The sequence below is a fragment of the Oryzias latipes genome, chromosome 9, assembly GCF_002234675.1.
Source record: "Oryzias latipes chromosome 9, ASM223467v1".
In the NCBI taxonomy this organism is placed as follows: Eukaryota; Metazoa; Chordata; class Actinopteri; order Beloniformes; family Adrianichthyidae; genus Oryzias; species Oryzias latipes.
The window spans coordinates 7,932,143-7,959,723 of NC_019867.2; the positions used below are offsets into that span (position 1 = coordinate 7,932,143).

The 27,581-nt window shown below is 40.1% G+C and overlaps 1 protein-coding gene and 2 long non-coding RNA genes across 5 annotated transcripts in view; 2 read left to right on the forward strand and 1 right to left on the reverse strand.

The window, feature by feature from the left end:
* The window catches only part of fbxl17 (F-box and leucine rich repeat protein 17), a 225,078-nt gene that overhangs the window by 141,059 nt on the left and 56,438 nt on the right, over window positions 1-27,581 (forward strand). For both annotated transcript variants that reach the window (XM_004072302.4, XM_020705797.2), the window contains exon 9: window positions 16,326-16,402. In XM_004072302.4, coding sequence (XP_004072350.1) covers window positions 16,326-16,402 — 77 coding nt within the window. The remainder of the gene's footprint in view (window positions 1-16,325; window positions 16,403-27,581) is intronic.
* LOC111947881 lies at window positions 17,878-18,885 on the forward strand. Its single transcript, XR_002873839.1, has 3 exons — window positions 17,878-17,916; window positions 18,543-18,622; window positions 18,701-18,885. It is a non-coding gene; the product is annotated as an uncharacterized LOC111947881 (long non-coding RNA).
* On the reverse strand, window positions 18,659-20,105 carry LOC111947882. Of its 2 annotated transcripts, none has more exons than XR_002873840.1 (2): window positions 19,393-19,821; window positions 18,659-19,318 (listed from the first exon to the last, which is right to left on the reverse strand). It is a non-coding gene; the product is annotated as an uncharacterized LOC111947882 (long non-coding RNA). The 2 variants fall into 2 exon arrangements; XR_002873841.1 differs by lacking the exon at window positions 19,393-19,821 and adding an exon at window positions 20,052-20,105 and having other exon boundaries at window positions 19,042-19,318.

Below are 27,581 nucleotides of genomic sequence, written 5' to 3' on the forward strand. Positions count from 1 at the left end.
TCCCCATCTCCCACAGGTTCACAAGACATGACAAAAGTATAGGCCAAAAGAAACGTTGCAAAACTTGAAATAAGTGTCCAACTTTCTTGATTTATGTGCTTTTTTAAAGCTTGTTTTAGAATTCTTCTTGTGTTAACAGTATTTGCAGTTATCACATGAAATCTTAACTTTAAAATGGGATTCTTGTTGCTATATTTTGCTAAATCTGCAGAGTAAGGGCATGCTTTAATGTTAATAAAATGATTAGCATACAACTAATTAAATAAACTGGACTTTTTAATTAGCTTAGCATGTATTTGTGTTCATGTGTATGACTTAACACCTATAACATATTTCATCCTGTACATAAAATGTGTAAACAGATAAAATATTGATCACATGCAGAACTCATTGACAGTTTGGCTAGTGTTGCTAGATTTGGTGCTCATACCTGCATATATTTTTACAGATGCATAGATGCATGCAAAACATACCTTTTAGGTGGAAGTGTTGGCGTTTAAGCGGTGGACTTGTGTTAAAGTGGAGACGCAAAACAAAGCTGGCAGAATGGAAGCTGCGGCCCTCCACTTTGCTGGTTTCAATTGAGTCTGCTCGAATGTGTATGGCTGCTGAAAGAAGAAATGTTTCTGAGGATTTTTGTTCGGTAATGTGTGTTTTTGCACTTAAAGTGTTCAGACTGGGTTTTTTCAAAATAACCCTCCAGATTTCTGCGGATCGTTTCTCTGACCGGCCTTGAATTAGAGCCGGATACTGGGGAAGTGTTGAAAAGTTGTTGGATTACAAAGGATGTGATTACGGATTGAAATATGTCGGACTTTATGTGGTAGCATTATCACCTTGCCCAATTAGGAATGTCTGAATTTTTGCTGTTTGACTGGCTTCGACTGGTGGATTAAAGTCTTTTCACAGTTACAGAAACGGGAAAGTGGCTCACATCCATACGCTCCCGCACACACAGACTTGGGATTCTCCCCTGTGATTTGTGCACAAACAATGCATCAGAATGGGCTGATGCTTGCATACCGATGTGAAACGTGTTACGGTTGTTAATGGAGTTGGAAATTAACATTCTCCATGGCTGTGTTTCATATGAGAGGGGATAATGTGGGCCATAAATCTGCTTGATTTGCACGCAGTGCCGTAGCGTATTACTCGCCGCCGTACTGTTGATGGCAATATCACGTGGTTCCGTCCAGACCCACTGTCACACAGTTGGTGCACAATCCTCTGCTGCAGAGGTCCCTGTGTTGCCTCTGTCTTGCCCATGCTGGGCATGTAATGAGCAGAGCTTGAGTAAGATTAAGACAGATATTGCATTGTGTGGCAGCACGAGTGTCCCTTTGAACCCCAGTTTAGAAGCAAAGGAACTCTGCAGTGCATCTGAAACTGAAGGACCAGCAGGATCCCCGGCTGTTAGACTCCTGTCATTTGTCATAGTGTTTTACTCAACACCACTAATGTGTTTCAAGACAAACACGCACCACCCATTAGGGGGGATTTTCTCTTTGGAAATGTGATCCCAGTATACTGTAAGGAAGCACGCTGGGATGATGGCCATGAACGGATGAGAAGCAAGGGAAAAAAAACGAGGGTTTGGGAGGAGAATGGGGAGCTGAGACATGTGATGTGGTTTGCTGTTCCCTGTGAAGCAAACCAGGGGAGAGACGGGGGGAGTGATTGTGAGAAGAAGATGGTGTTATGGAGAGGAAGGAATCAAAGACAGGATGTAGGAGCTGGAAAAACAGATGAGGAGGACAAAGGGGAAGAACAGAGCCACAAAGAGAAAGGAATGACAAATTGAGAAGGTGAAAGATGAGGAGAAGAAAGGGTGCAAAGCACTGGACATGAGAAAAAAGTATTGCAAACAGGGAAACGGAAAGAAATCTGTTTGGTGTTCTCATCTGGCATCTATAAAGAACAGACAGGCAGCATGAAGAGGCTATAATCACGTCTATCAACAATACTATCTGTTAATGTTCATTCTTTTACTTCATCTACCTCCCTCGGTGTCTCCAAACCACCAGCGTTGGTCAGTCCTTCGACACTCTAAACAGAAAAGGAACACTGTAGTATCAACAGTTTTAAAAAAAAACGAGGAAAGGTACTTTTTCTTCCCTCTGATTCTAATTTAATATTGTTCCCGTCCTCGGTTGGAAAAACAGACAAAGACGATTTGAATTCACTTTGATTTTAGTTTATTATTGTTCAAACATCACAAAAATTGATTACAAGTTGATTGAAGTGCAATATTCCTGGAATATCTGTTAGCGTTCATGACACGCACTTTGTCATTCCTATGCAATACTTACAAATACGACTGAAGGGATGAAGACTGAGCACTGTTTGTGCAAACCTGAGTGTTCCAAGTACTTTAAACTGTTGTTCTTTTTGTTTCTGTTATTTAGAATTAGGTATGAAAGGAGGTTCAATGGTGCATGGAGTTATTGTATTCAAGAGCCAACGTGGCGTTGAGCACTAACAAGTCATACATAGATGCCACTTTTCAGTTACATAAACAACTTTGCCGTCTAGCTGGATTTTGACACTCAACATCTGCAATCATCAGAGAAAACCCTCTTTTTCCTTTTTGTCACAATCAGCAGGATTTTTTTTTTCTTAAAAAAAAAAAGATTCAGAAAAATATAGGAAGATTTAGGAGCATCAACCAACAACTTGTCAATCTTAAAATGGGATTGTAAATCCAAAATATCCATCTCTAGGAGCTTTAACACCCCTTTCTCTTAAACCATAAAGGCCTTTAAGAACACAATCTTCCCTTATGTCACATAGTCTTTATGCTGCACAGGATGTTCCACCTTTTTTAGACTTCATACCATATTTAATGTTATTTTTTTATTTCTCAACGACGGTGCACATTAAAAGCATTGCTGTAACGTGCCAGAATTCAACCAGTGGCTGTTTTTCATCTGTTGTCCCCAAACAGATGTTAAAATTGTCTACCTAAAAAAATAAAAACAACCATCAACATATAGTTTTAAAAAAATGATATACAACGAAAACACAATTATAAGACCATATGCCTGCTTGTGCAGGTCATATGCAGGACTGTACATTGTATATCCTCAATAATCATGCCCCCTCTTGCTCCACTGTCCTCATCTACTTTAAGCCCTGTCTGCTTTGATAGCCATAAGCTGCCATGACTATTGCCTGATCAAAAACGCTTGGAAAAAATCCACTTTGCCATCAAGCTAATTGGATTTTGTTGCTTCTGCCTATGCTACGCTAAACATAGCATCTTTGGACTTGAGAAGAGAGACTAGCCTTGGCTATCACCATAAGAAAGAGAAGTCAGCAGCTCCCTTTCTTCCACCACCCCTAATCTCCCCTTCCAAAAAAAACTATCTCACTTTTTTTGGCATGGGATCAAACACTGAATTCTGTTGAGAAATTCACTTAGGATTCTGGTGTTTTCCGGGGGTGTTTGGGCCAACGAGCTGGCAAGCACTGCAACATCTGTTTTCATGAATACCTAATGGCTGCGTGTCACCAGAGTCAAACACTTGCTCCAAGATATGCTCCCCCCATTATTTCTATCATGGTTATTTAGCCAGAAGTTTCTCATAATGAAGTTTCTCCCTCCTGTCCCTATAGGAACAATTTGATTAGCAACTAGTTTTTACAGTACATGTAAGAATCCTCCCTTTTTTATTGACAATCAGCCTTTTTATGGAGTCTGTGTTTTCAGTGGAATTTGTTTTTTCAATTGTTTTAATTACCGTACCAAACAATCATATAGGAAAGCATGCAAAAATGTTTATATATATGAACACATTCTAAAAGGTCAATGTCATAAAAAAGTATACAACGTTTATAATGGTCATTTTTTATTTTGCCCCTTTGGTGCAGTGCCAACCTTTCCTACCATGTTTGTTTGATCATTACTAAAAGAGTGTATTTTCTTTAACTTATCACAACACTTTGCCTTATTTTGACCAAATATAAATGAATATTAAATACACAAGTAAAAAACAACTAAATTACACATTGTTCTCAATTATCCCCTTAAGAAAACACTTTTCCTTTGCAGAAAAGGTGGAAAATGGTACAGAGAAGTGAAGGAAAAAGCATGACCACAGTTTAAAGTATAAAGACTATAAAAGGGGAAGTAGCTTTGTTAATAGAAGGAAAGAATGGAAAATGGCGGCATTTTTTTTGCGTGTATTGCTCATGATGGTTGAGACAGCTCAAAATTGTCAAAATTGATGATGTTTTGAAAAAGCAGCAATTTTTTTCCCAAGTATTGGTTACTGAAATGCATCTATCCATTCAGAACCTGCTGAATTCCTTTCAGGGTCACAGGGTTGCTGGAGCCGACCCAGCTACTATTGGGCGAAGGCAGGGTATGCGCTGAACAGGTCTCCAGCCTGTTGTAGGGCCAAACATTCATACACATTTTAGTGCATGTGAATAAATAAACCACCACGCCACCTTTTTAATGCATTAACATGTAAGTAAAATACTGTAATTCATTGTTTCTTGCCAACTTATCGCACATTGCTGTCACTTGAACCTTTGTTTTTCTGAAAAACCATTCACCAGATAAGCAGCCTTTGAGTGTAAGCATGTGTGTGGTATTGATGAATGTTGTATTGAACATGCTGAAATACTTTCATGGACTATTACCAACTTTTTAAATGACTAGAGTGTGGATGTAAGCAGGCATAGCTGTGGTTGATGCGATGAAGTGCTCCAAACCAATTTCTCGCTCCTTTTTACAGTTTTTTTTTTCTTGCGTGGTCTCTTGTGTTTTTTGTACGTTTATTTCCATTGTTTTTTTTTAATGCACAGGCCACCAAAGAGCCTGTTTTCACATCACTGTGGGTCAAAATTGTCATGTTGGCACTTGCTCAGCGTAAGGTAATGTCACTTTGGCGTCTTTGCTGAAAAGGAATTTAAATTGGTAATAACTGCCCCGGTTCAGGTTGCCGCAAACGACCAGACATTCCCCGTCGGTTTTATGTTTACTACAAGTAATGCAAAATCACAGCTTGCTAACAAAGTATATCTGAGAGAAGAAAGGGTACTCTCATTTTTAGAGAGTACTCTGAATTACAAATACATCAGCAGGTCTTCATTTCCAATTTAGTCTTTTTTTTTTTTTTCAGATCCACTCCAATGAAAATCGTATTTTTGGTGTTTTTAATGTTTTCTTGCGAAATTCTTCTGATAAAGGAGGACATTTTTAAAGAAAATTAAGCCTAAAAATGACTTTCTTAGCATTCCTTAATTCAAAGTGTTTTGAATTGGGAGCAGACGGAAAAGCCTGTAGCAGTGAGATAGATGCTACAATCGGTGGGCCACAAGCTCCCTGTTCCGCTCCATTCTGATGCATCCACTTGTAGACAAATGGATCCATCAATGTCTTCATTTTCTCTGTCCAAGCTGCCATCCGGATCAAAACTGTACGGCTGGATAGCGTAGATATTAATCCCCATTTTTGTTGCACTGGTAATGTTTTGTTGGGGTTGAAAGGGGGTAGTGGCATGTAAACATAGGGATGATGGGAAATGTGGCCAGGCTTTAAATAGACTACTAACATCCCACAGAAACTATGTTCTAGAAAACTATGTTGCCTAAAATTAGCATAATCATGATCAAAAGACACTTTACAACAGATCATCAAATGATTAAAGTGGAAATAAACTAAAAATGTTCTTTTTTTTTAAAAGTCCCCAATGACATTTTTTTTTAATAATCACATTCCCAGTGGTGTTTTAATTGTGATTCTCAAGTTTTGACAAAAATTCCACAGCTAAATGTTTTAAAAAGACATATTTAAAAAACGACACTGACTGAAAGTTTCTATTTGAATGACTGGTGCGGCGTAGGGAAAATTGGTAACTGTCTAAACCAAATTTCACAACACTATTCTTCCCAGCTACTGTTGGGCAAAGACGGGTACACCGTGGACAATGTGTCTGGAGCAATCGGGATAACTATGCCGGCTTTCGGGAGGCGAGCTGGCGGCCATGCAGAGACCCGCTGCAGGATGGGGGACCAGTTTGCACGTGCCTCCTGACCTTAATGCTATTTTTCTTATTTTCATCAAGGCAATTATTTAAAAAAAGGGGTCCCCTGATTTAATATTTTTTTTATATTTACCCTCTCTGGTTAATGCGGGACAGCAAGCCTTCATTCGTCGATCAGTGTGAGAACACAAATGCGGAGTACACATTTCACGTCAAGTGTGTGACAGCTAACGGGACTTTATTTTAAATTCTTGTGGCCAACAACAAAATCCAGCCTTGGACACACTTAAAATACATGCGGGCAACATACGGGCAACGCATTAACTTCTTCTTTTCTCCAGCACCTGAGCTTGTGCACGCTGGACGGGGAACATCAGGGTTGCTCGTGCAATGCGAATGCGCTCCTGGGCCGTTGTGTCTCAACAGATCATTAGTTCAAACCGAGCATCTTTGATTGACAGCGATTTAAAAGGAAATATAACCAGAAATGCAAAAATGAAATAATTTTTTTTATTACATTTGCTTCCTTTCATAAGAAAAATGCTTGTCATAAACTCAAAAAACCTGAATTTCACCAGAGGGGGACTTTAATGCCATCTTTGCAAAGCTCTGCCGGGCTGGTATCCCAGTTTTTATCTATCAAATGATTGCACAGTTGACATTTTTTCCTGTAGCGTTTGATTTTTAAATGGTCTGCACAGTGGTGTGGTAGTTAAAACTGTTGCCACACTGCTAGATGGCCATGATTTGTATAGCAGATGGCTATTTTCTATGTTAAGTTTGCATGTTCAGCCTGTCCGTGCGGACGTTTTCTCCGGAAACACCGGTTTCCTCCCACAATCCACAGTCATATTCCTTAGATTGGTTAGTGTCTCAGTTGTCCCTTTAGTGTGTGTGATCCCGTTGATAGATTGGTGAATTGGCAAGGGTGTATCCTTCTTTTGCCTTGAAGAAGTCAGGACAGTCTTAACCAACTTAACAGAATTGGATAGATGGATGATTCGTTAATTTTGTTGAATTGATGCATTTCCCAGGTAATACATTGCTACACTACTACAAGTTGCTGACACCTTTTTCTCAGTAGAAACAAATAAAATGGTTTGTAACTTGGACAGTGTCAGTGACAGAGTAAAAGATCACTGAAGACAGAATGGGAAGCACAAATTATAGTTATTGATCAGCAGTTTGGTATCCACTGTTTCTGCTCCTTCAGAGTCTTTAGAACCACGTGAGGCCATTGATTATGCTTTGGCATCTCTGTGTGAGCTGGAAACCCGGCGATCATAATAAAGTTAAGACCATCCGGCCAAGCTGCAGCAGCACAGCAAAATACAACAACAACAAAATCCTCTGGTACATTTTTTCTCAACAGGAGATGACATATAGGGAGAAGTCTGTCTCATTAAAGCCATTTTGCGTAATTGAAGTTCTTCTTTCTATAATAGCAGAGAGGAAACTACGCACTGTGGTATGACATGTTGGACTATTGTGCTAAATTTGTTTTGGTAAAATTCAGCAACCTCATCCTTCCCTGTTCTCCATTTTCCCTTCATCTCCTCTTTTTTTTCCCTCTTCATATCCATTAGCCTAATGAACACCCTCCAGTTTCCTTCCACTGGGACAAACCTGGCTCACAATATTGTTTTCTTAATTGTGCGCTCTTACTGTACGGTGTGTACTTTACTGTACTTGTTTGTCGTGTTTGCATGCATGTTTGACAGAGAAAACAGGCTGGAGAGAATGCGCTGAGGACCTCTCATTAAAATAGATGCTGGTAATCAAAGTACAGAGCAATTAGCTCTGACTGAGTGGGCGGAGAGTGTAGACCGACTGCCACTGTGGCAGGCCCACTGGTAAACTTTGTGATGGCTCACCTCTCAACACTTCTGGTACAGGAGTAGTGTTATGATATTCAACCCTGTGGGGTGTGTTCGCCTGGATTTATCCCCGTTAAACTGGCCGTTTTCTCTGCCTCAGACCAAATTTTGAAATAAGAAAGTAGTTCTTGGCTCTCCTAGCTTCTCTGGAGGAATCACATTTAATCAAAGTGAAATGCTTTTGTATTTAATGATCTTTGATTTGAATATACTGGCAGCTTGGTAACTTAAAAGTTAACAGCATTATGTGTTCCTTTAAATGAGGGAGTCTTAAAAACTGGTTTGTTAAAGAGATTTGCAGACATTGAGACTTTTTGTGTTTCCAAGTTAAAAAAAAAAAAACTCTCCAAAAAACATGATTCCTGAATAGCCAGATGAGGAGGACACTGAGGAGTTTTCACAGCTATTTTTTTTCCAGGCGCAGCTGACCACATTTCTCTGAAAGAAGGAGTTCACAACAAATAACCAAATGCATCTCCGGGGGCAGCCAATTGTTAACCTAACTGTTCATCTCACACGGGCGCAGATCCAATACATTTCTCCCCCTGCACTCATTCAAGCTCACACACACACATGAACACACTACTGTGTCAGCTCAGACCTGAGGGTGTAGGTGTTATCGCCATCTGCTACAGGGCACTGCTCATCCTCTCCTGAGTTATTTATTGTGTTGTGGCTGCAGTGGGCTGACCGTGGACGCAGATAGTGGCATGGCATTGCTTCACGGAAAGCCAGTTGTTCATTTAAAGGGAATGTCTCACTCGCATGTCCTTAGGGAGGCTGCTTGGTCGGAATAAATGAAGGAATACCAGTGGCTGAGTAAAGAGATGTAGTATGAGTGATGGCAGGCCAGTCCAGTTTCTGCTGGCAGCCAAGTAGCTACTTTGAAATGCTGTTTATGCAATCATGGAGTCCTGACAGTGTTGATGAGGTACCAGTCTGTCTTTGTGGCAGATCTTCAACAGCCTTTTTACCTCACTAAAGGCCCAGCTGACTTTGTCTGTTTTCTAAAAAAATATTTTTACGGCATTTATTGGAGAAGCTGGAAAAACCATAATTTGGCTACAAGAAAGTTTCTTTTATCTAATCTTTTGAATACATATCTCCAAAGTATTACTAACAGAAGCTTTAACGATAAAGAAAGAGAACCCAAAAAAACAACCACCAATAAGATCCTTTGTGTTTCCTCCAGTCTCTCCAATTTTCTTTAATGTTTACTCCATCTTTCACGGACAAACAGAAAATTCACGGGTTGGACGGGAAAGCCGAGGATGATGGCCAGTTATATCTCCAGTTATGATCCCATTGGCACATTTTTGAGCAAGCCAATGACAAGCCGCTAGAATGCCCTGCTGGTGTGCAAAGTGGTTTGAAAACATGATTAACGGTGGTGGAGCACAATAGGAATGTGATACTCATTTGAGCAGAGGGTACAGCAGGCTAGCCTGGGAAATCATCCAGGCCCTAATTGCCGAAGCAGATCGTGATTCATGCTGCTGGAAACTTCCACACATGCCAAACACTCAGTCACAGACACGCTTAAGCAGATATGGGTAAAAGGTGTGTGTTTTAGAATTTACTAACTTAGGTTAAATATATAACACGTTTATTAGCACGTCATGATTTAAAGTTTAAACAGCTTTAACCTGGAAATCTGTTGAGAAAAAGTGATTTATTTTGGCAGGATAACATTTTAGTTCCATTGGTTTCTATTAAATTGCAGGTAAACAGCAGTGGAAGTCTGCAAATCTAATCAGAAGGTCAGCTGTTTTAGAGGAATAGTCATTAAAAGAGCTCCTGTCATTCTATAAAAACAATTTTTTTTTTAAGAATGTGGTTTGCTTTCACTACCAAGTATTCGCTTACTGAAGAGCTCTTTTGAGGTATTGGATATTTTATATTCTTTTATATTGGCCCAATGAAATTGCCCCACTTTTGTTTTTTGTGCAGACATTTTCTGAAACTCAAGTGTTGCATCCTCTATAAGCAAGCAGAGCTCAGCTTCTTTTGCGTATGGATTTATGGGTGATATAAAGAAAATTTACAGCAAGGATAGTTTTGCAAGACTGTTCTCCACAGAAGTATAAACCGCGTCTTGCCTCGCTGTCCTCTCTGCTTCTCCGCCCTTCCATTTCATTAAAAAACAGGCATGGAAGTCTGACGTCTTCGTGTCAACACTTCTGCTTCCACCCCTTCCCCCTTTTTATGTTCTTGTCCTCTCCCTAAACCTTTAACTGCTTTTCTTTATTCATTTCATGCTAACATATTTTCGTTTTTCCAGCCGTCTTTGGAAAAATCTTCCATTTTTATTTCCCTGCTTCTTTTGTGCGAGCGGACAGCCGTGTAATTGCTGGCCGTGTGAGGAGCGGGATGAGACGAGGGCTTGTGCTGGTCTGCGCTGTGCGAGCGCACCTACCTACAGTCACTCTCCCAGCCGCGTCTTTGTTCCCGCTCCATTGTGGTCGGCTAGCTAAAGAGGAGCGCTACACATGTTGCTTGGCTGCAAGACTATCTGCAGCCTTTGTGATAAATATGGACCTCTGTTTCTCTCGACTATTGTTGCTATTCTTCCCCGTGCTGCCTGTCTGCTTGGATACCTTTGGGCCTGTTGCATAAAAGGAGATTAGCTTCACCTCTGAGAGACACGTGCACAAATGACACACTGGGCACGCTCACAGGCTTAAGACTGTCCCTCAGACAGTTTTCTCCCTTTCCTTTGTGGCCCCCGCAGCCTCTTACAGACACTTTCTAGTTTGCTGTGTGCGGACATATGGTGGTTAGACTGGGAGAGCTCCAACAGTGTGCTCCACAGACATAATCTCTGTGACAGAAGTTAACCAATTTAAAACCAGCAGGCACATGCTTGATCATTCATGGATTATTACACAAGACAAGGATAGTGCGTGGTTGAGCGCGCTGCATGAACTGATTTTGAGTGATAAAAACTTTCATCAGCAGCCTATCAGCTTAAAATTAATAAAGCCGAGTTAGATATTAAAAAGGATGGTAAGAGATTATTTCTTTAAAAGAACACAGGTTTTCTAATTGCAGCTTTTATATAGTAAAATCCTTAAGGAGGTGGTTAAGTTTGATCTGGATTAATGGCTGATTACAAGGCTTTGTCAAGGTTTACCCTCATGGTCTACAACAACACACAAAAAAGGGAGGAGCCTCGATTTTTCAAATCAAGGTTGGAGACAGCCCAGAGTCCTTCAGTATAACTTTGAATGTAATAGACCATGATATTTTTAAAGACCTACTCCAATGAAAATAGTTTTTGGTGTTTTTAACATGTTTTTATGGCATTTTTCTGATGATGGAGGACATGGATGACAAAAATTAAGCTGAAAGTCTGATTTCTGAGAATTTCTTTATTCCGATAAGAAATCAGAGGCAGATGAAAAAGCTTGTAGGTGTCATGTGGGACCTACAGCATTAAGCCGTAAGATCCCTGCTCTGCTCCATTCTGATGCATCCACGTGCAGACGACTAGTCCAAGGCCACGTATTGTTGAGAAATGTAATCCTCTAATTTAAGAGTTAAGCACTTTTAATGTTTTTGTTCCTCTACTTAAAAATAGGTAACTCTCCGTTGTATTACTGGAAAAAAACATCAAAACCCAGAGGTCCTCTTAAGTTGACATCAATAACATTTTCAGAAAACTAGTTGTTGATTATGATTGGCTTTATTTTCCATGTTTGTCTGTCCAACAGCTGAGTAAATAGATGAGACCTGTTGAATTAGACAGACTTTGTTGCTACAATTACACTTCTACATACTCTCTAGAGAAACTACGTGTACATTTCTTTTATATCTAAAGATGAAGAATATTTTTATGGATTCTTTTTATATTTTATTTTAGATTTTTTTCGTCTTTTAAGAAGAATTAAAAATAAGTAATTGAGAGACCCTCTGAGGCTTTAAAAACTCTGATTTATATTAAAGCCAATGGTGGGCTTTTATGTAAATCAGAAATAGGAATGTGATTTACGTTTATAAAGCCTGATGATAATTATCAATATCTTATCATATTTCGTTCAATGGCAGCCTGCATACATTTGGGAACCACAGCAAACTTTAATGTAGAGTATTAAAACTAAAAATACAAGGGCAGAGAATTTCACCTTAAATCGCAATATTCAGTCTGTCAAATATTTACATTAAAAGACTTAAGAATTAATAATAAGTTAAATTTAGAGAAAATTAAGTGTTGCTTTATTTATTGGCAAACATACCTTTGTTCAAACATAATGAGAGAGTGGATTTTCTGCTGACAGTGATTTAAAGAACACCAGTTTTTGGGAGTTTGTGAAGTTGTAATCTGATCTATCAGGTGTCTATATAACAAAGAAGTGAAAACTTCATTTTCCTTTGCATGAAGATGTACTAAATCATCTTCAGGCAAACCTCTCCAACTGTGAAGATGGAGTTAAACAAAAGCTTCTCTCTTTTGGCAGGCAGAGTCAGATGTCGGCCAAGAAAGCTGAATAGAGATGGAAAGATGTTTGAGGTTGAGCAGAGTCCTCAGAGGTGCTGTGATGCGAAGAGACTGATTCAATTTGGAGAGAAAATGTGTGAATAACTTTTTTCTCATACGATGACGATTTTTCTCCGATTCCTGGAAGAGCAGCAGAAAAGTTCAATTCTTTTTGTGTGTCTGTTGGATGGAGATAGAGAAAGGAGTGACAGTTTTATTGTTTACCTCTGGCTATTTGTGCCAGCAGTAGGGCGACAATAAGCCACACACTGACCCTAAATGAGGCTCACACTCTTTGGTCCTCTATCCCCTCCTGGCAGCTGGTTACACTAATCACTTACACATGCAGTACTTAGTTGTCATGGAAACGCTTTTATTGTCATTAAATTGGCAAAAATGGCTGTGAGCTGTGCTTCGGCTAGCTAAATAACTATAACAAAATGCTTTCTCAGGGCTTTTTTAATACTTCAGTGATATTCTTTAAAGCGGCCTTTTGCCCCGTGGTCGCAGAGATAACTTGCTTGAGCGTCCCTGTCACTCGTCATCACTATTCTTTCTTTTAAATTGTTGCTCTTTGCACTTTTTTTTATTCGTTTTTCCTCATCGTTGACAAATCTTTCCCATTAGCTTCCCTCCAAACCTTTTTCTATTTATTTTTTATGTTGTTTTGTCGTCTTCCCAAATCCCATCAGCAGTTTAAATATTTTTTCCACTTTTCCACTTTTGTAACGTGAATCCATTGTGTCCCCGCCTGCGGTCATTACACTTTTTTTTTTCTTTCATTCATTTCCCCACCTCACATGCAGTAATCTCACCATCCGGACTGTTCTCTCACTTCATCAATCCGCCCTCATTCCTGCTTTTTCTTTAAACTAATCCTTCATCCCGCACACCTTTGTGTAAGCCCTCATCTTTTTTTGTACTTTCTTTTCAACCAACCCTCATAAACTTGTTTTATTCATTTATAACTATCTTAGTCGTCCTGCCTTTTTCCATCTTCCAGCAACACCACAAGATTTTCCATCTTTCTTTTTTTTTTTTTTTGGCTGTTTCATTGTATGTCACCTTGCTGTTGTTTATCTCTGTATTTTTCTGTCAGTTTGCACATGCCCCCTTAAAATTCCTAGAAAGCACACAATTCATTTCTTTTCATTGTCTCAAGAACTGAAAAAAATGTAATTTTGATACCTTATATCAGTATTTCTTAATGTTTTTGATGTTTCTGCTTCATATCTTTGGTCACTTCTCATTTATTGTCACTATACCCCTCACTTTTTCTTTGCTCTCTCATGATGCACCCACTCTGTTACTGTATAGTGATTTCTACTTACTTTGCTTCCTGCCGTAGTTGCTTCCCTTGTCTCTCTGCTCCCTCCTTCATTCATTGATCTCTGATCTAATTGCTTTTGCTCCCACTCTGGGGACCTAGGCGCAGTGTAACAAGCTCCCAGAGGATGCGCTCAGCCCTCGTCGCAGCATCCCTGAATTGCCATTTTCTTTTTTATGTTTCCTCACCAGCCCTTCCCAGGGCAATTATTCATTAGCAGCCTTAATGCTGTAGCGCCAAGACACACAGCTTGATATTGTGATGCTCCAGGCTTAACAAAAATCTAATCTGAGATTGGCTGCAGCTGAGACTTGGTTGAGGATTGACCAATTGCAACAGGTCTTCTGTTTCATTTGAAATGGAAGCTGCCTTGAACTGTCAGATAGAAAGATGGTGGCAGAAAAAAAAAAAGGGAGGTGGGGCAGACACCACGATACGCAGGAAGAGGTGGGGAAGATACTCGCAAAGTAGAAAAAGGACACCATGATAATGGAAAATCTGCACTGGAACATGGAAACAAAACATGCTTTAAAATCCAGAACAGGAAAACCAGATCCAGGGAACCAAACAAGACAAAGAAGTTTATGTAACAACCACTGAAAGCTTGGGGATTTGAGAAATGTGTCACACATTTCAGGTTTCCTACTGGTGGTATCTTTTTGCCTTTATTTCAATCATGGGGTGCGATATATCACACTTCAGCTGACATCCACAGATTCTGCCTTCTTAAGTGAATCCTGGAGCAAAAGCATTCAGAAATTTGTAGTTTTGGTCCAAATTTCACCATCATGAATTCCCAGTCAATCCAAATCCAATTTTCACTCCTGTTTGCTACATGCGGATGATCTGGGATTGAAAGGAACAATGCTGGAATTCTTGCAACAAGTTCTAATGCTTATGCGGGTTGTGGTGCAGTAAACCACCAGATAGTGTGGGAATATGAATATGAGCTCAGCTGTCAGTCATTTAGGCTTCATGTGCACGTTGTAAAATACAAACCTCAACAAGCGGCTCAATATTTCTTTTTGACACAGAGCTCAGTGACAGCAGGGATGTCAACAGAACCACTGAGAACCGCTCGGTCTGGTTGTGTTTCACTCATCTTGATGATTATGCACATGCAGAGAGATCAAAACATTTTCTCTTGAGGGTTAATGGGTCAAATGCTCAGATCAAAATCCAGTTGTTGCATGCACTCCTCTCATTAGAAGCATTTTGAGAGAATCGTTTGGTACAGATACTCTGATCTCTGCCTCTGGGCCTCCCCAGTGAACGCTTTCTCTCCCACATGCACACACACACACACCCACACACTTTGTTGGTCTTGTGGGCTTTAGCAGTGGGCCGAATGCAGATATCCTTCTTTGAAGTGAGCGAACCCACAGTTAATAAGTGCGTGTGCTTGCACACAAATACACACACACACTTCCACGGTGGAGGTGCATCCTTTTTAATCACAGCAGGTGTTTAATTATTAATGCGTGTGTTGAAAGAAGTAGAGGAAGAATGCTCGAACAGTTGTGACCCTGCAGCATTGCTGTTTAACCTTTACGGGGGAATAATCCCCTGTGTGCACGAGTGTGGATTTAAGTGTGAGGAAACTGCAGCATGTCTGACGGTGTGGGCAAAACTATCCCTCTGTGTTTTCTGATGTACAACACTTACATGTTGTACATCAGAATTTTATATTGATATGTAGTCGTTTAGTATCAACAGAGGGATAAAACACTACACACATACTGGTTTGTCAAGAAATATCAGCATTGATCAAATATTAACGCTTCTCTTCCTTCTTTATTTTCTTATTCAATTCAACATTTCAATTAACATTCAGTAATTAATTAAATACAAACGTACACTCTTCTAGTTGAAATACATTAACCCTTTTTAACTTTCTTTTTTTAAATTTATGACAAATGGGGAACTAATAAACTGGCTCAAAATTCAATGCTGTACGTTTTTCTTTTGTCAGTGGATAAAAACTAAGTTTAAGGAGCAGTTTGCCATTTTTAAATAAATAAAAAAAATCTGTCTGATAGGATTGGTCTTGTAGCATTTGTTTTTCAATACGGTTGCATCCACTCTCAACAGGATAGTACCGAGCTCATTCCAAGCTCACTGGTGGGGATTGGGGATGCTGGGCAAAGAAAAATGATTTTTTTGTACTCGCAGGTCAGTTCTAGATGCTCTTTTGATCAGGTAGGCGTGCTACAGTGAGCACTAACTTCATCGGTTTAGTCCAATTCAATGCAGTTTGTTTGTAAAGCACCAGAGCATAACCGAGATTGTCAAAATCCCTTCAACATGGCCCTATATTTGATGAGCTGTATTAAATAAACAATGAAAAGTTGGAAGTTGAAGTTCACTTTCTAGTTGCAGGAGAAGGCTGGAGTGCATGGCAGCTGACAGATGACTGCAATCACTATTTGACTATAGAAACACCATCAGATTGCATTTCTGTATCCTGCATCATCTGATTTTATGCGTCATCTGAAATATATGTAGATAAAAAGGAAAATCTCTATACTTCTCAGTATTCATGCTTTGCAACAAGCTATTGAAAGATATAAACAAGAAAATCCCAAATTACTTTTCACATGAACTCCCAGGTAACATTTTAAACATCCTCTGTTCTCTTTTTGTTTCTATAGGTGTGTGGAAATCATTGCCAAGGAGGGGCGAAGTCTGAAGGAGCTGTATCTAGTGTCCTGTAAAATCACAGACCACGGTAGGATACTTTCTGTTGCCATTAACTTCTAGCATTATTATCATAACCATCATTGCCCACTTTCACAGAAGTGATATAGGAGACATTTGATTTTACGGCTCGCCTCTTATGAGACTCGCTAACGGTAAAATCATTATGAAACATTTCACACAAATATAATTCATGCTTCTCATTGCTTTCCATTCTGTCTAGAGGTTTACCTTGAGTAGAATGGAGCTCCACTCAGCGGATGGCATTCTTTGAAAGTTGATTTACAGCCATCATTTATTTATGATTTCTGTTATGTATTTGTCTCAAAATTCCTATTTATTTACGGAAGCAATTATTTCAAAAAAGGAAAGGCCTTGAATATTCAGATCTGTGGAACAGTGCTTTGGTGCACGGAGACGACATTTCCCTTCAGGATTCTGTCTTCATGCTTTTAATTGTGGGAGTTTGTATTTTCTGACAGGAGACAGGCTGAGTCTTTTTTTCTTCCCTTTCTCAGATAAAAACTGGCAGCTTTTATATTCCTGCATCATCATCTCTGCTTTTTCGCTGCCTTCGGTTTACTCTACCTTTGCGTCTCTGCTTGATTCTGTTCACCCATATGTTCTCCTGAATATTCCGGTCTTTCATCATCGACACTACAATGCACAGTTGGAGTTCTTCACGACTTGAAGTGCTGACTATGACTGTTTCTGCGCTATGGGTTTCTTTGTGTAGGTGTATTTGTTCAGTTCTGAAGGTGCAGATAAGCATGCCTTAAACTTCTTAAATTCCTCAATACACACAAGTTCTTATAAAATTATTTTTTTGCTTTCTGCATCAAAGGAAGGAACAGTCTTTCATCAAATTTAGATCTGTTTACACAAATAGAGAGAGCACCAGCTTTTGCACAATTTTGGACTCACCACCTCTTAATAGGGGTCATTTGCAAATTTAATACGAAAGAAATCTGTTGTTGTACTTTCTTTTATTACAAATATTTAAATTTAGTTTGCTGTGCTGAATTGGTTCACAACTAAATATTTGAAAATCCTATAAACATTATGCATTAATTGAGTGTGTCTACGGGCGAAAAATGGGCAAACATGCAGAATATCAAGGTCGTAGACCTATGGTGTCAAAATAGAGCCTAAAGTATTGCGCATCAAAACAGTAAAACCGCGCATCAAAACCCCAAATCTGCGAATCAAAATGCATAAATTGAGAACCAAAACCCACAATTTGCAACCAAAAGCCTTTCCCCAAAGCACAATCCTATTTCTCAGCTGCCGATTTGTTTTCTCGCCATTCTGAAATCCTGTTTTTGAGTTGCAGTTTTATTTTGAAACTGTCTTTTTGAGTTGCGCTTTTATTTTTTGAGTTGCGCTTTTATTTTTTGCGGTTTTGATTCTAAAACCTGTCGACACGTAAAAACAGCGACATGTCAGTCAAGGGGAGGGGAGGCGGGACATCCCTGATATCCAGAAGCTCATTGGCTACCGAATAAGACCGAGTCTTACGTCAACAGACCAGTTTAGAATGTGCCGGTAAGTTTCTCATGTTTTTCATATCTTTTACTATATTAAAAGATCAAAATTGTACTTTATTTAACCAGAGGACGCCAGCACATTCAGATGAGGAGCTCCCCCAGTAGCTGCTAGTGAAAAAAGATGTTAGAAAGTTAGATGTTGCATGAAAAACTATCACCATTGTCCTCCCGTGTTAGCATGCTAGCTAGCTCAATGCTAGCGGGGTTTCCAGCTCTTTTCATGACTTTTGTGGATTAAACAAAGTACATTTTTTACCACAGTGTCAGGATCGGTCATGTAAACCTGGGAATAATTGTCCGTGAATTGTCACTAGGGTTAATCAAATATGTTATAACCTATAAGGTTTCTCAATATTTTTCAGGGTTTACAGACAGGGGGAATTATTAGAGAAACAATATTGCTGTGCCATATTATTCAAAATGTATGCGTCTGCACTATGCAGACTGGCAGAAGTCCGGTATTCGAGTGAACCAGAGCAGAGTAAATTGTAGCAGACCAGCAAAAACGTGTTTTATTCCACTTAAAATTATTCCAGTATTAGACATCAATAGAATTATTAGTATATTTAATTGGGTGGTGGTTTTAAAATTGACTATTGCTGTATGTCTGTTGTTTTCTATAAGGGCCGTTGTTATGCATACCATAACAAAAAAGGCAGGAATACTGAGGCAGCTACGACGTGGATGTCTACATCTTCTTTAAGGTAATGAAAAAAAATGTAATCTTAATTTTTCTCTTCTTTTTTTGGTTAATTAACTTTGCTGTTTTTGTTTCTTTCCAGATGCAGGCCCCAAAGACGTCCCAGTGTGATGCAAAGGCTGTCCAGCAGGCTCACAGACATCTCCTGTCAACTGAAAGAGAAGCCTTTAAAATAGTTGTCCATTTCGACCACACTGTCTGCTTCCCATTTCTTAGTGCCTGTACGAAAACAGTGACTTTTCCACCTCAAGTCTTTTAAGGAGTTTTGAAAACAGTTATTTTAATTTCTCTGAATTGTGGTTCAGAATTTCACAGAATCTAATGCACTTGACTCTGTGTTTCAAAGATATTTGCAACACCATCAGTCTTTTGTACAAAACACATTCAATGGTCAAACATTAAAAAATGAAGCTTTACAAAATACCAGTGGTGATTATTAGCCATTTATTTTCTTAAGGGGGGCAGTATTTTGTAAGGCAGATGAGATCTGTTCACATTGTTAGTTTTTGTTACATCCTGCTGTGATGACATGCATAGATCAGTACATAAATGTTAATGTCTTGGCCATGGTTTTCTGATGTCCCACAAGGGTTGAACAGGTCTGAGAGGAGAGAGGACAAGCCACAGAGGGAACAACAACTCCAACAGTTTCCTGCTCTGCCTGGTTTAAGTTAGTCTGTCGTCCAATGTCCACAGCATCCTGCACACAAAGAAAAATGTATTTAAGACAGTTAAAATGAGTGTGTGTATATATATATATATACACACACACACCTTAATTGCTACTCAGTAGCTGCATATTGTGAAAGGTAACTTCCTGTGTTAACCTGCAATCTTTAAGGTTGAGAAAATTATTTTGGAATACAGTTCAGAATCAGAAAAACTTTATTGATCCCACCTGTGGGAAATTTGCTCTGGTACTTCAAATAAAAATTGTGTTTCTTTTATTTATTTATTTTAAATAGGGATTAACTTGATCCCAAACTAGGAAAGGTGTCACTTTCTTGCAGTAATATGTTGCTTTGTTGTTCAATCCATCTGTGTAATCCCTAAGGAAATATTGAAAAACCTTATATATACACATGAATGTAATTCTTAAAAAACTATTTGATTAACCATAGTGACAATCCACGGGCAATTATTCCCAGGTTGACATGACTGATCCTGACACTGTGGTAAAAAATGTACTTTGTTTAATCCACAAAAGTCATGAAAAGAGCTGGATACCCCGCTAGCATTGAGCTAGCTAGCATGCTAACACAGGAGAACAATGCTGATAGTTTGTCATGCAACATCTAACTTTCTAACATCTTTTTTCACTAGCAGCTACTGGGGGAGCTCCTCATCTGAATGTGCTGGCGTCCTCTGGTTAAATAAAGTACAATTTTGATATTTTAATATAGTAAAAGATATGAAAAACATGAGAAACTTACCGGCACATTCTAAACTGGTCTGTTGACGTAAGACTCGGTCTTATTCGGTAGCCAATGAGCTTCTGGATATCAGGGATGTCCCGCCTCCCCTCCCCTTGACTGACATGTCGCTGTTTTTACGTGTCGACAGGTTTTAGAATCAAAACCGCAAAAAATAAAAGCGCAACTCAAAAAATAAAAGCGCAACTCAAAAAGACAGTTTCAAAATAAAACTGCAACTCAAAAACAGGATTTCAGAATGGCGAGAAAACAAATCGGCAGCTGAGAAATAGGATTGTGCTTTGGGGAAAGGCTTTTGGTTGCAAATTGTGGGTTTTGGTTCTCAATTTATGCATTTTGATTCGCAGATTTGGGGTTTTGATGCGCGGTTTTACTGTTTTGATGCGCAATACTTTAGGCTCTATTTTGACACCATATAGACCGCTCTGTGAGTCTGTAGAGCGAAAATATTCATGCGCATGTTTTTCGATAGGCATGCTGCGGGTGATGGGTCACTTAGTTCGAATTTGAATTCTTCCCCTCTGATTGAAGGGGCATTTGGAGGGATAGGGGTGTCCAAAACAGGTTTTGAAGGGTGTTCTCTGTGCCTCCGCCGCGAGGGTAAGCAGCACCGTGGTAATTACCATGGCCTTTTAAAGTTATAAAACTGATGTTGTTAGGCATTTTCCGAGCACTGGCAACTACTTGCTAATAGGGGTGTGCCAAAATATCGATATGATATATCGCTATATTTAGTCCCGTGATTGATTCTCAATGCGTCTTCATCAAGTATCGACCTTTTATTTACGTTTGAAGACCCTGTAAAACGTTATATTAATCATCCTTTAGTAAGACAATTCTTCGGAGGCTAGATAGGGGGCGCTCGTTGCGAGATTGGCTGTCGCGGGCGGACGAAGAAGAATACACATTCAAACAAAAATGGCGGAGGGGAAAATCAAGGAAAATAGTGAGAGCAGCAAGTTAAAAGACGCGCTGGCAGCATTGAAGCTGCATCACCCGGAGTTGTGTGAGAAAGCCGTGGCTGTTGCTGGCCTGAAGCTGACACAGCCCGGCGCGGATACCTTTTTCCAGGCGAAGCTACCACCGTCTTAACAAACGGGATTGCTGTTTAAATGTACAAGGGGCTCCATCCCCGCACCGAGGTGGAGAACGAGGTAGTTCGGTTTTTATTGAATGCATTAGAGCCACAGCGGTGCAGCGGTAGGGCGGTCGACCCATGATCGTAAGGTTGCAGGTTCGATTCCCGCCTTGCACGCCCATGCAAGGCGTCATGCAGGCGCCCATGAGTCGAAGTGTCCTTGGGCAATACACTGAACCCCACCTTGCCTCTGGTGGTATGTTTGGCAGCGGTGCGGCCACCAGTGTGTGAATGTGTGTGTGACTGGGTGGATGGGTCAGTGACTGTAAAAGCCTTTGTCCTTGTAGGTAGAAAAGCGCTTTACAAGTATACGCCATTTACCATTTCGACATTCCCTCTCGGAAATACTGAAAATATTATCCCTGCACTGTACGCCCAGACCAGAGCTATGTTTGAGGTGGAAACAGCAGAAAGAGTGGCATCACTTTCTACTTTTCTTGAAGAATTTCTTTGAGAAGAAGTTCTTCCCAAAGCAGCGGTGGACGAGCGGCGTCTTGACGCTAAAAAACCTGTGGTTCTCAAGAAAAACATGAACATATAAACATACATCACATGGAGCTTTTCCCCAAACGTTTTGTTCACAAAGATATTTACTTTTAGTTTCACTTTAAGTTCATGTATTTTATCCTTGGTCATTTATTTTGTAAGCAGTTTATGTCTCAAATAACTTAAAGAAAAGTTCCTAGCTACTTGATTTTTGTTTTCTGGGAGATTTTTATTTTTGTTTACACCACATTTGCCCTAAGCGGCGTCATTTATTTTTAACAAACACACTATAATTTGTTCACAGAATTAATATCTGATTAACAGCTATTTTTTTAAATAATGCAATGACTATGGCTTTGTTTTTCAAAAGTTAATATCAATGTGCCTGGCAAGTACTTGATTCTTCATTTTGTATCCTGTTTACAGCAATTTTGTTTATAATCGCACTGCTTTTCATGTTCACCATTGTTTAAACTGAATTTTACAGATATTTCCAAATGAAAATTGTCATTGTTTGTCAAAGACAGAGTATTACTGATTTCAACAATGTTACACAAAAGTTTGTTATTCATTACACCAAATAGGACACTAGTTTTAATTATCATTGTGTTTAAAAACAAAAAATAAATGGGGAAATATTTTCCAAAAAGCAGTTTTTCAAGTTCTTCTTTCTTAAAGTTTGATGTATCGTGAGTTGTTAGAGACGATATATATCGATTATCACATTATTGCCATATCGTGATAGTATCGTTATCGTGAGCAATGTATCGCAAATCGTATCGTATCGTGAGGTACCCAGTGATTCCCAGCCCTACTTGCTAATGTGGATGACCAGCGACCATTGATAACGTCATCAAGTGGAAGTGCATCTGAGTTAGAAGACGCTATTTTTCTATAACTTTTCATTTGGAGGGCAAAATGTAGGAGTAGAGAGAAGGCGTAAGGGTATTGGAAGAATGCGTATTCGACCCAACACGTAGGGGGTGATTGATGAAATAGTTGAGACGCAGGCATGTTGTACGGATTATTCATATATTTCAACCCCTCCAAACCCTGCAGCCTGCGCAAGTTGCCAATTAGTGCTGTTCAAGTGATAAGTGCACACTTCTTGACTTCCCCCTGGCTATTAGATATTAGGTAGTTATGTAGGGCCCTTGGTAGGGGGGGTGCTTGGACATCACTGCCAGCAAGCAGCAGATGTCGTCCTAGCACCCTACCCGCCAATTTTAACCGCACCTTAGACATTTAGGGCCCCTTAGTGGGGAGGGTGAGGGGACGTCACTGTGAGTAATCAGGAGATGTCCCCTTAGTGCCCTACCCGCCAATTTTAACTGCACCGCGCTTAGTACACACACCCCTCCCCCCTCAATATATACATCCCAACATAAACACACACACATGCACACACACACCCTCTCAAACACACATACACGCACACACATTTTGCAAGGAAGGTGGGACCTAGGACCATCTGTCCCCTACCTCTTCCCTGGTGGGGGGTACGGGCCCCTTTGCAACGGCGGCCGTGTCCCCGGGGTGCCGGCTTCCTGGGCCCGGCGGTGCTCTCTCCGCGCGGTGTGGGGGTTCACATTACATCTGAGCCGGGGGTGTTCGTGTCCCTGGGGGGTGGGTTCTGGTCCCTGCTCCTGAGCGCTGGGCCCCGCCAAATTTCCAACTGTGGCCGAGCCTGGTCGGGCCATATTTACAACACCCCTTGTGGGCCCTCTTTTTTCCCGGGGGTTCCCCCTCCTGGGCGGGGGCGGCGGGCCCCTGCCTTGCTCCTCCCTGGACCAACCGTGGGCTGGGCGGATGGCTGCCTGGAGTGCGGAGCGGGTCTCCCTTGGGGGGTCCTGGCTCGTACCTGGGGTAGGGGCGGGGGGATGCCCGGAACTCCTGGGTGGTGGTGGGGTGCTCGTCTGGGGCTGTGGGCGTCCTTCTCCGGTGGGGCCCTGCGTTGGGCGCTCCCGGCGCGGAGGGGGGGGGTTGCTCTCCTGGTTGGGCTGGGGCGGCGCTCTCTTTCCCTCCGTGCCTCCCTACTCTCTGGCTCTGGGGGCCTTGCGGCGGTCCTGCTGGCCCTGGCCTGGGTGGCGGGCTTGGTCGCCCGGGCGGCGGTTGTTCCCTGCCGGTTCTCGTGTGGCGTTGGGGGGATTCCGGCTGCCGCTGCTGCTGCGGTGGGGGCCTTGGGGTGGGGATGGCTGGGCACTCTCCCTCGTTCTTGTCACGTTCCACCATCCATTTTAGAAGAACATAAACACTCACCTGAGCACAGGTGTTAGCTCATCTTTGCACTAACAGTTTGCATGATTGAATGACTGAAATATTTCACACTAGTTGGTTTTAAGGCATAAGTATGCGTGTGAACACTATCTGTTTTGTGTACATGTCGACAGGTGGACATTTTTGCAGCTAGCAGGTGTGTTTATAACATTTGAGTGTGTGTGTGGATAGGCCCCGCCCTTTTTGTAATACATTTGAACCTTACCATAATGATTAACAACCAGTAAACTTGTTGCTTTAGGCTGCTTCATGGTCTTACCCCCCTTCCCCTCCTATTATCACCCTCCTACCCCCCCCTCTCTCTAACGTCCCTCTCTCTTCTTCCCCTCTTTCCTTTTCCGTCCGGTCCAACACCAAAGATTTTCAAACATGATTGAAATTAATAAAGTTTGGCCTCAATTACAAAAGGGGTTTATTCAGACATACCTTTGGTTTGTCTGAAGATTAATAACCCCTCTTGTTAAAGTAAAATATGTCCAACACAAGAGGCCCTCAGCTCTCATCTGTCTGCCTAGCTGTTGGACAGGACAAGTTAAAAAAAAACAAAAAAAAAAAACAACGAAATTACGTAGTTATACAATCAGTGCAGTTTGTGGGGGCATCCTACAGGCGTCCTACGGGCACTTGGATATCACCTGCACACCTTGTGCATGCAGCATTGGGCATGGTAAGTAAGGAGCCAATGCGCCCACCTTACTAACACCTAGTGTGGCATTAGGGAATTGTACGACAGCATCAACCCTTTGTCACAAGTGCAAGCAATTTACATTATCGTTACAACTACGTCATTATACACCTACCACACACAAGACACGGGTCAACCCTCTGTATGGGTGCATGTGACTAAAGCTTTATTATAAAATTGTCTCCTAAAAGTGGCTGGATTAAACTATGAGTTATTGATTAAGATTTTAAAAAGACTTATCAAGAAAAAGAATAAAAAAACTTGTTCTTACGCTGATAGAATCAATGTGACCATCAACCTTTTAATTCAAATGTATTCCCTTCAAATGGCTAACCTTAAAAGTGCACATCAACCAATAGTTATTCATGTTTAAATTATGAATAAACAAATGAACTGCACAGATGTAACAACAGAGCTAAGACAAAAATAACAGTCATACAAGAGAAGCATGATAGTTAAAAAAGATAACAAAAAAAAGAGTTTAGAGAATGAGATGGCAATCGCTTATCCCAATGATTCAGTAAATAATTCTCGATCTCCTGTTTCTTCGGTGTTGCTTTATTTCATTTTTTTTTTATTGTGGAAGTGTGTTTTTGTCATTAAACTAAACTTAATGCTCTCTGAGTTGTCACATGTTTACATACTAAATCTGAATATGAGGAAATAATTAGATTAAAACAGTTTATAGCTGTTGTCAGTTGATATTTTGTCAAGTATTGATCATATCTGCTTGATTTGATTTTAGTTGTTTTATGAATGTTTAAGTTCAAAACTTGCAGTAGAAAAGAAAAGGTCATGCTTTTCTAATCTGAATGCATCCACAGTGCTCTGAAAGTCTCGTCCAAGATTAGATTATTAATCTTAACTCCTTGAAAAAAGTCATAACCATGTCTATAATTTAAAAAAAAAATTGCCTTTTGACTTTACCTTATGATCTTTTTCTCGCCATACAACATATGTACAATATAACCCACTCTGAACAAAATGATTAATCACAAATTGGCTCAAATCTTTCTGGGTGTTGTAGCTTTTTGAGTAGAAATGTTCACCTTTGTCTCTAAACTTTACCCATACCTGATTAGTGTTGACATTATCATGAAGGAATGGTGGTGTATGATAACAAAAAGCATTATAAGGTACTTAAATGCAATAAACAAAGCCCTTTTATTTATATACCGTTGTTTCTTTGTGTATCTTTAATCATTTTGACCAAGATGAATAGTTGATATCTGATCTACTTCCTTCAGTAATGACCGCTCTGGTCTTCTTTAGCTGCTGATAATGTCGATATGTGTTTGTGTGTACACTTGTCTTTCCAAGATAGAGTGGGCCGCTGCAGGAGCTCTGCGCTCTAACACAGTGATTGGTGGATTTCCTGCCTCGCTCTTTGATAAATTAAATAACTGAAATGAGATTTTACATCTGCCAAGCTGGCCCACGTTTTTTCCGCCCATCTCCTGTGCTAATTATTTTTATTAATGGCCTCTCTGAGTGCATTTGAGATGTCCACAAGCCTCTTATGGTTGAGTGTTCTGTTTTTCGCTCCCAGCTTTTGCTTCCTGTCTGATTTTTAAAGGAGTTTTGAGGACAGACAGAACAAGAAACATCAAAACAGGTTTATGTGGCAAAATAAAAGAAAAACTGGTAGTATAAATCTATTTATCTATTCCTACACTCAGTTCTGGGAATTATTATACGAGTGAAAACAACTGCATGGAAAAGATTAGTGTACATTTTTGGTGTGATGAGCAAGCGGAAACCCTATAAAACAGGGGAAAAAACCATTACCATTCCTAATTGTTATCACTGAACACCGCTTCAATGATGTCTTGTTCCTGTTATGTCTAGACAGACAGTTGTTTACTCTTGGATTCAATGTTTCACACTCATTTATAAGCTTTGTAGAAAAAACGCAACAGTTAATTTCACACGTGTAACATCAGTCACAGTATTAAAGGATTTGGCTAAATTTCTTAAAACCATGTTTTCCAGTGCTGCTTGTGCTCAGGAATCTTTTTTCTTTTCATACAGATTTGATTACTTGTACTTTTGACTTTGTCAACAATCCCAACAAAGAACTTTAGCTGTGTCAATTTTGGAAATGCATAGAATTGTTTTCCATGTCGTTATTTAAGATTATGAAATACTTGTTACTTTTTACCTAGAAAACCTTAATCTTAAATCTTCAATTACCATCTATCCATCCATTTCTTTTTATACATGCTGAACTCCTTTTGGGGTCACGAGGCTACTGTTGAGCAAATGCAGGGTACACCTGGACAGCTTGCCAGTCCATTGCAGGGCCATACAACCACAAACACTCACATGCACACCTGAGGACAATTTAGAATCATCAATTAACCTATGAAGCAGGTTTTTGGAAACTGGAGTTCCTGGAGAAAACCCGTGCATTCACGGGAGGAGTATGAAAAACTCCACACAGAAATATCCTAGCCAGGATTCGAACCAGGACCTCCTCACTGTTAGGTGAGAGCGCCAACCAAATTTCCATTGAACCTTGCTGAGAAATCAAACTCTTAACATAATTTTGGCTCAAAAAATAACTTTTTTTCTGTTTTTATTTTAGTTCTTTTGTAGGCACATGGTTACATCACTATCAGTAATATATCAACTGGAAACAGCACATAAAGCATTAAAACATACCAATCTTTTTTTGTTATTGGCACTTTTTTATCATTCAAGAAAACATGTCCACTTACACATAACGATTTTTTGTACAAACCTGCACACATTATTTATGCAGATCCACGAGAAAAACTGTCAGTAACAGCATATACAAACAAATAATGTATACCTTGAGCACGTTTACATGCAAACAAACATTCATGTTTAGCCAGAATTAAACAGGCGGGTGTGTTCAGGTGAGTGTGTTTACGAGAACGTACAGTAGTAGTAGTAGTAGTAGGAGTAGCAGTAGAGAACC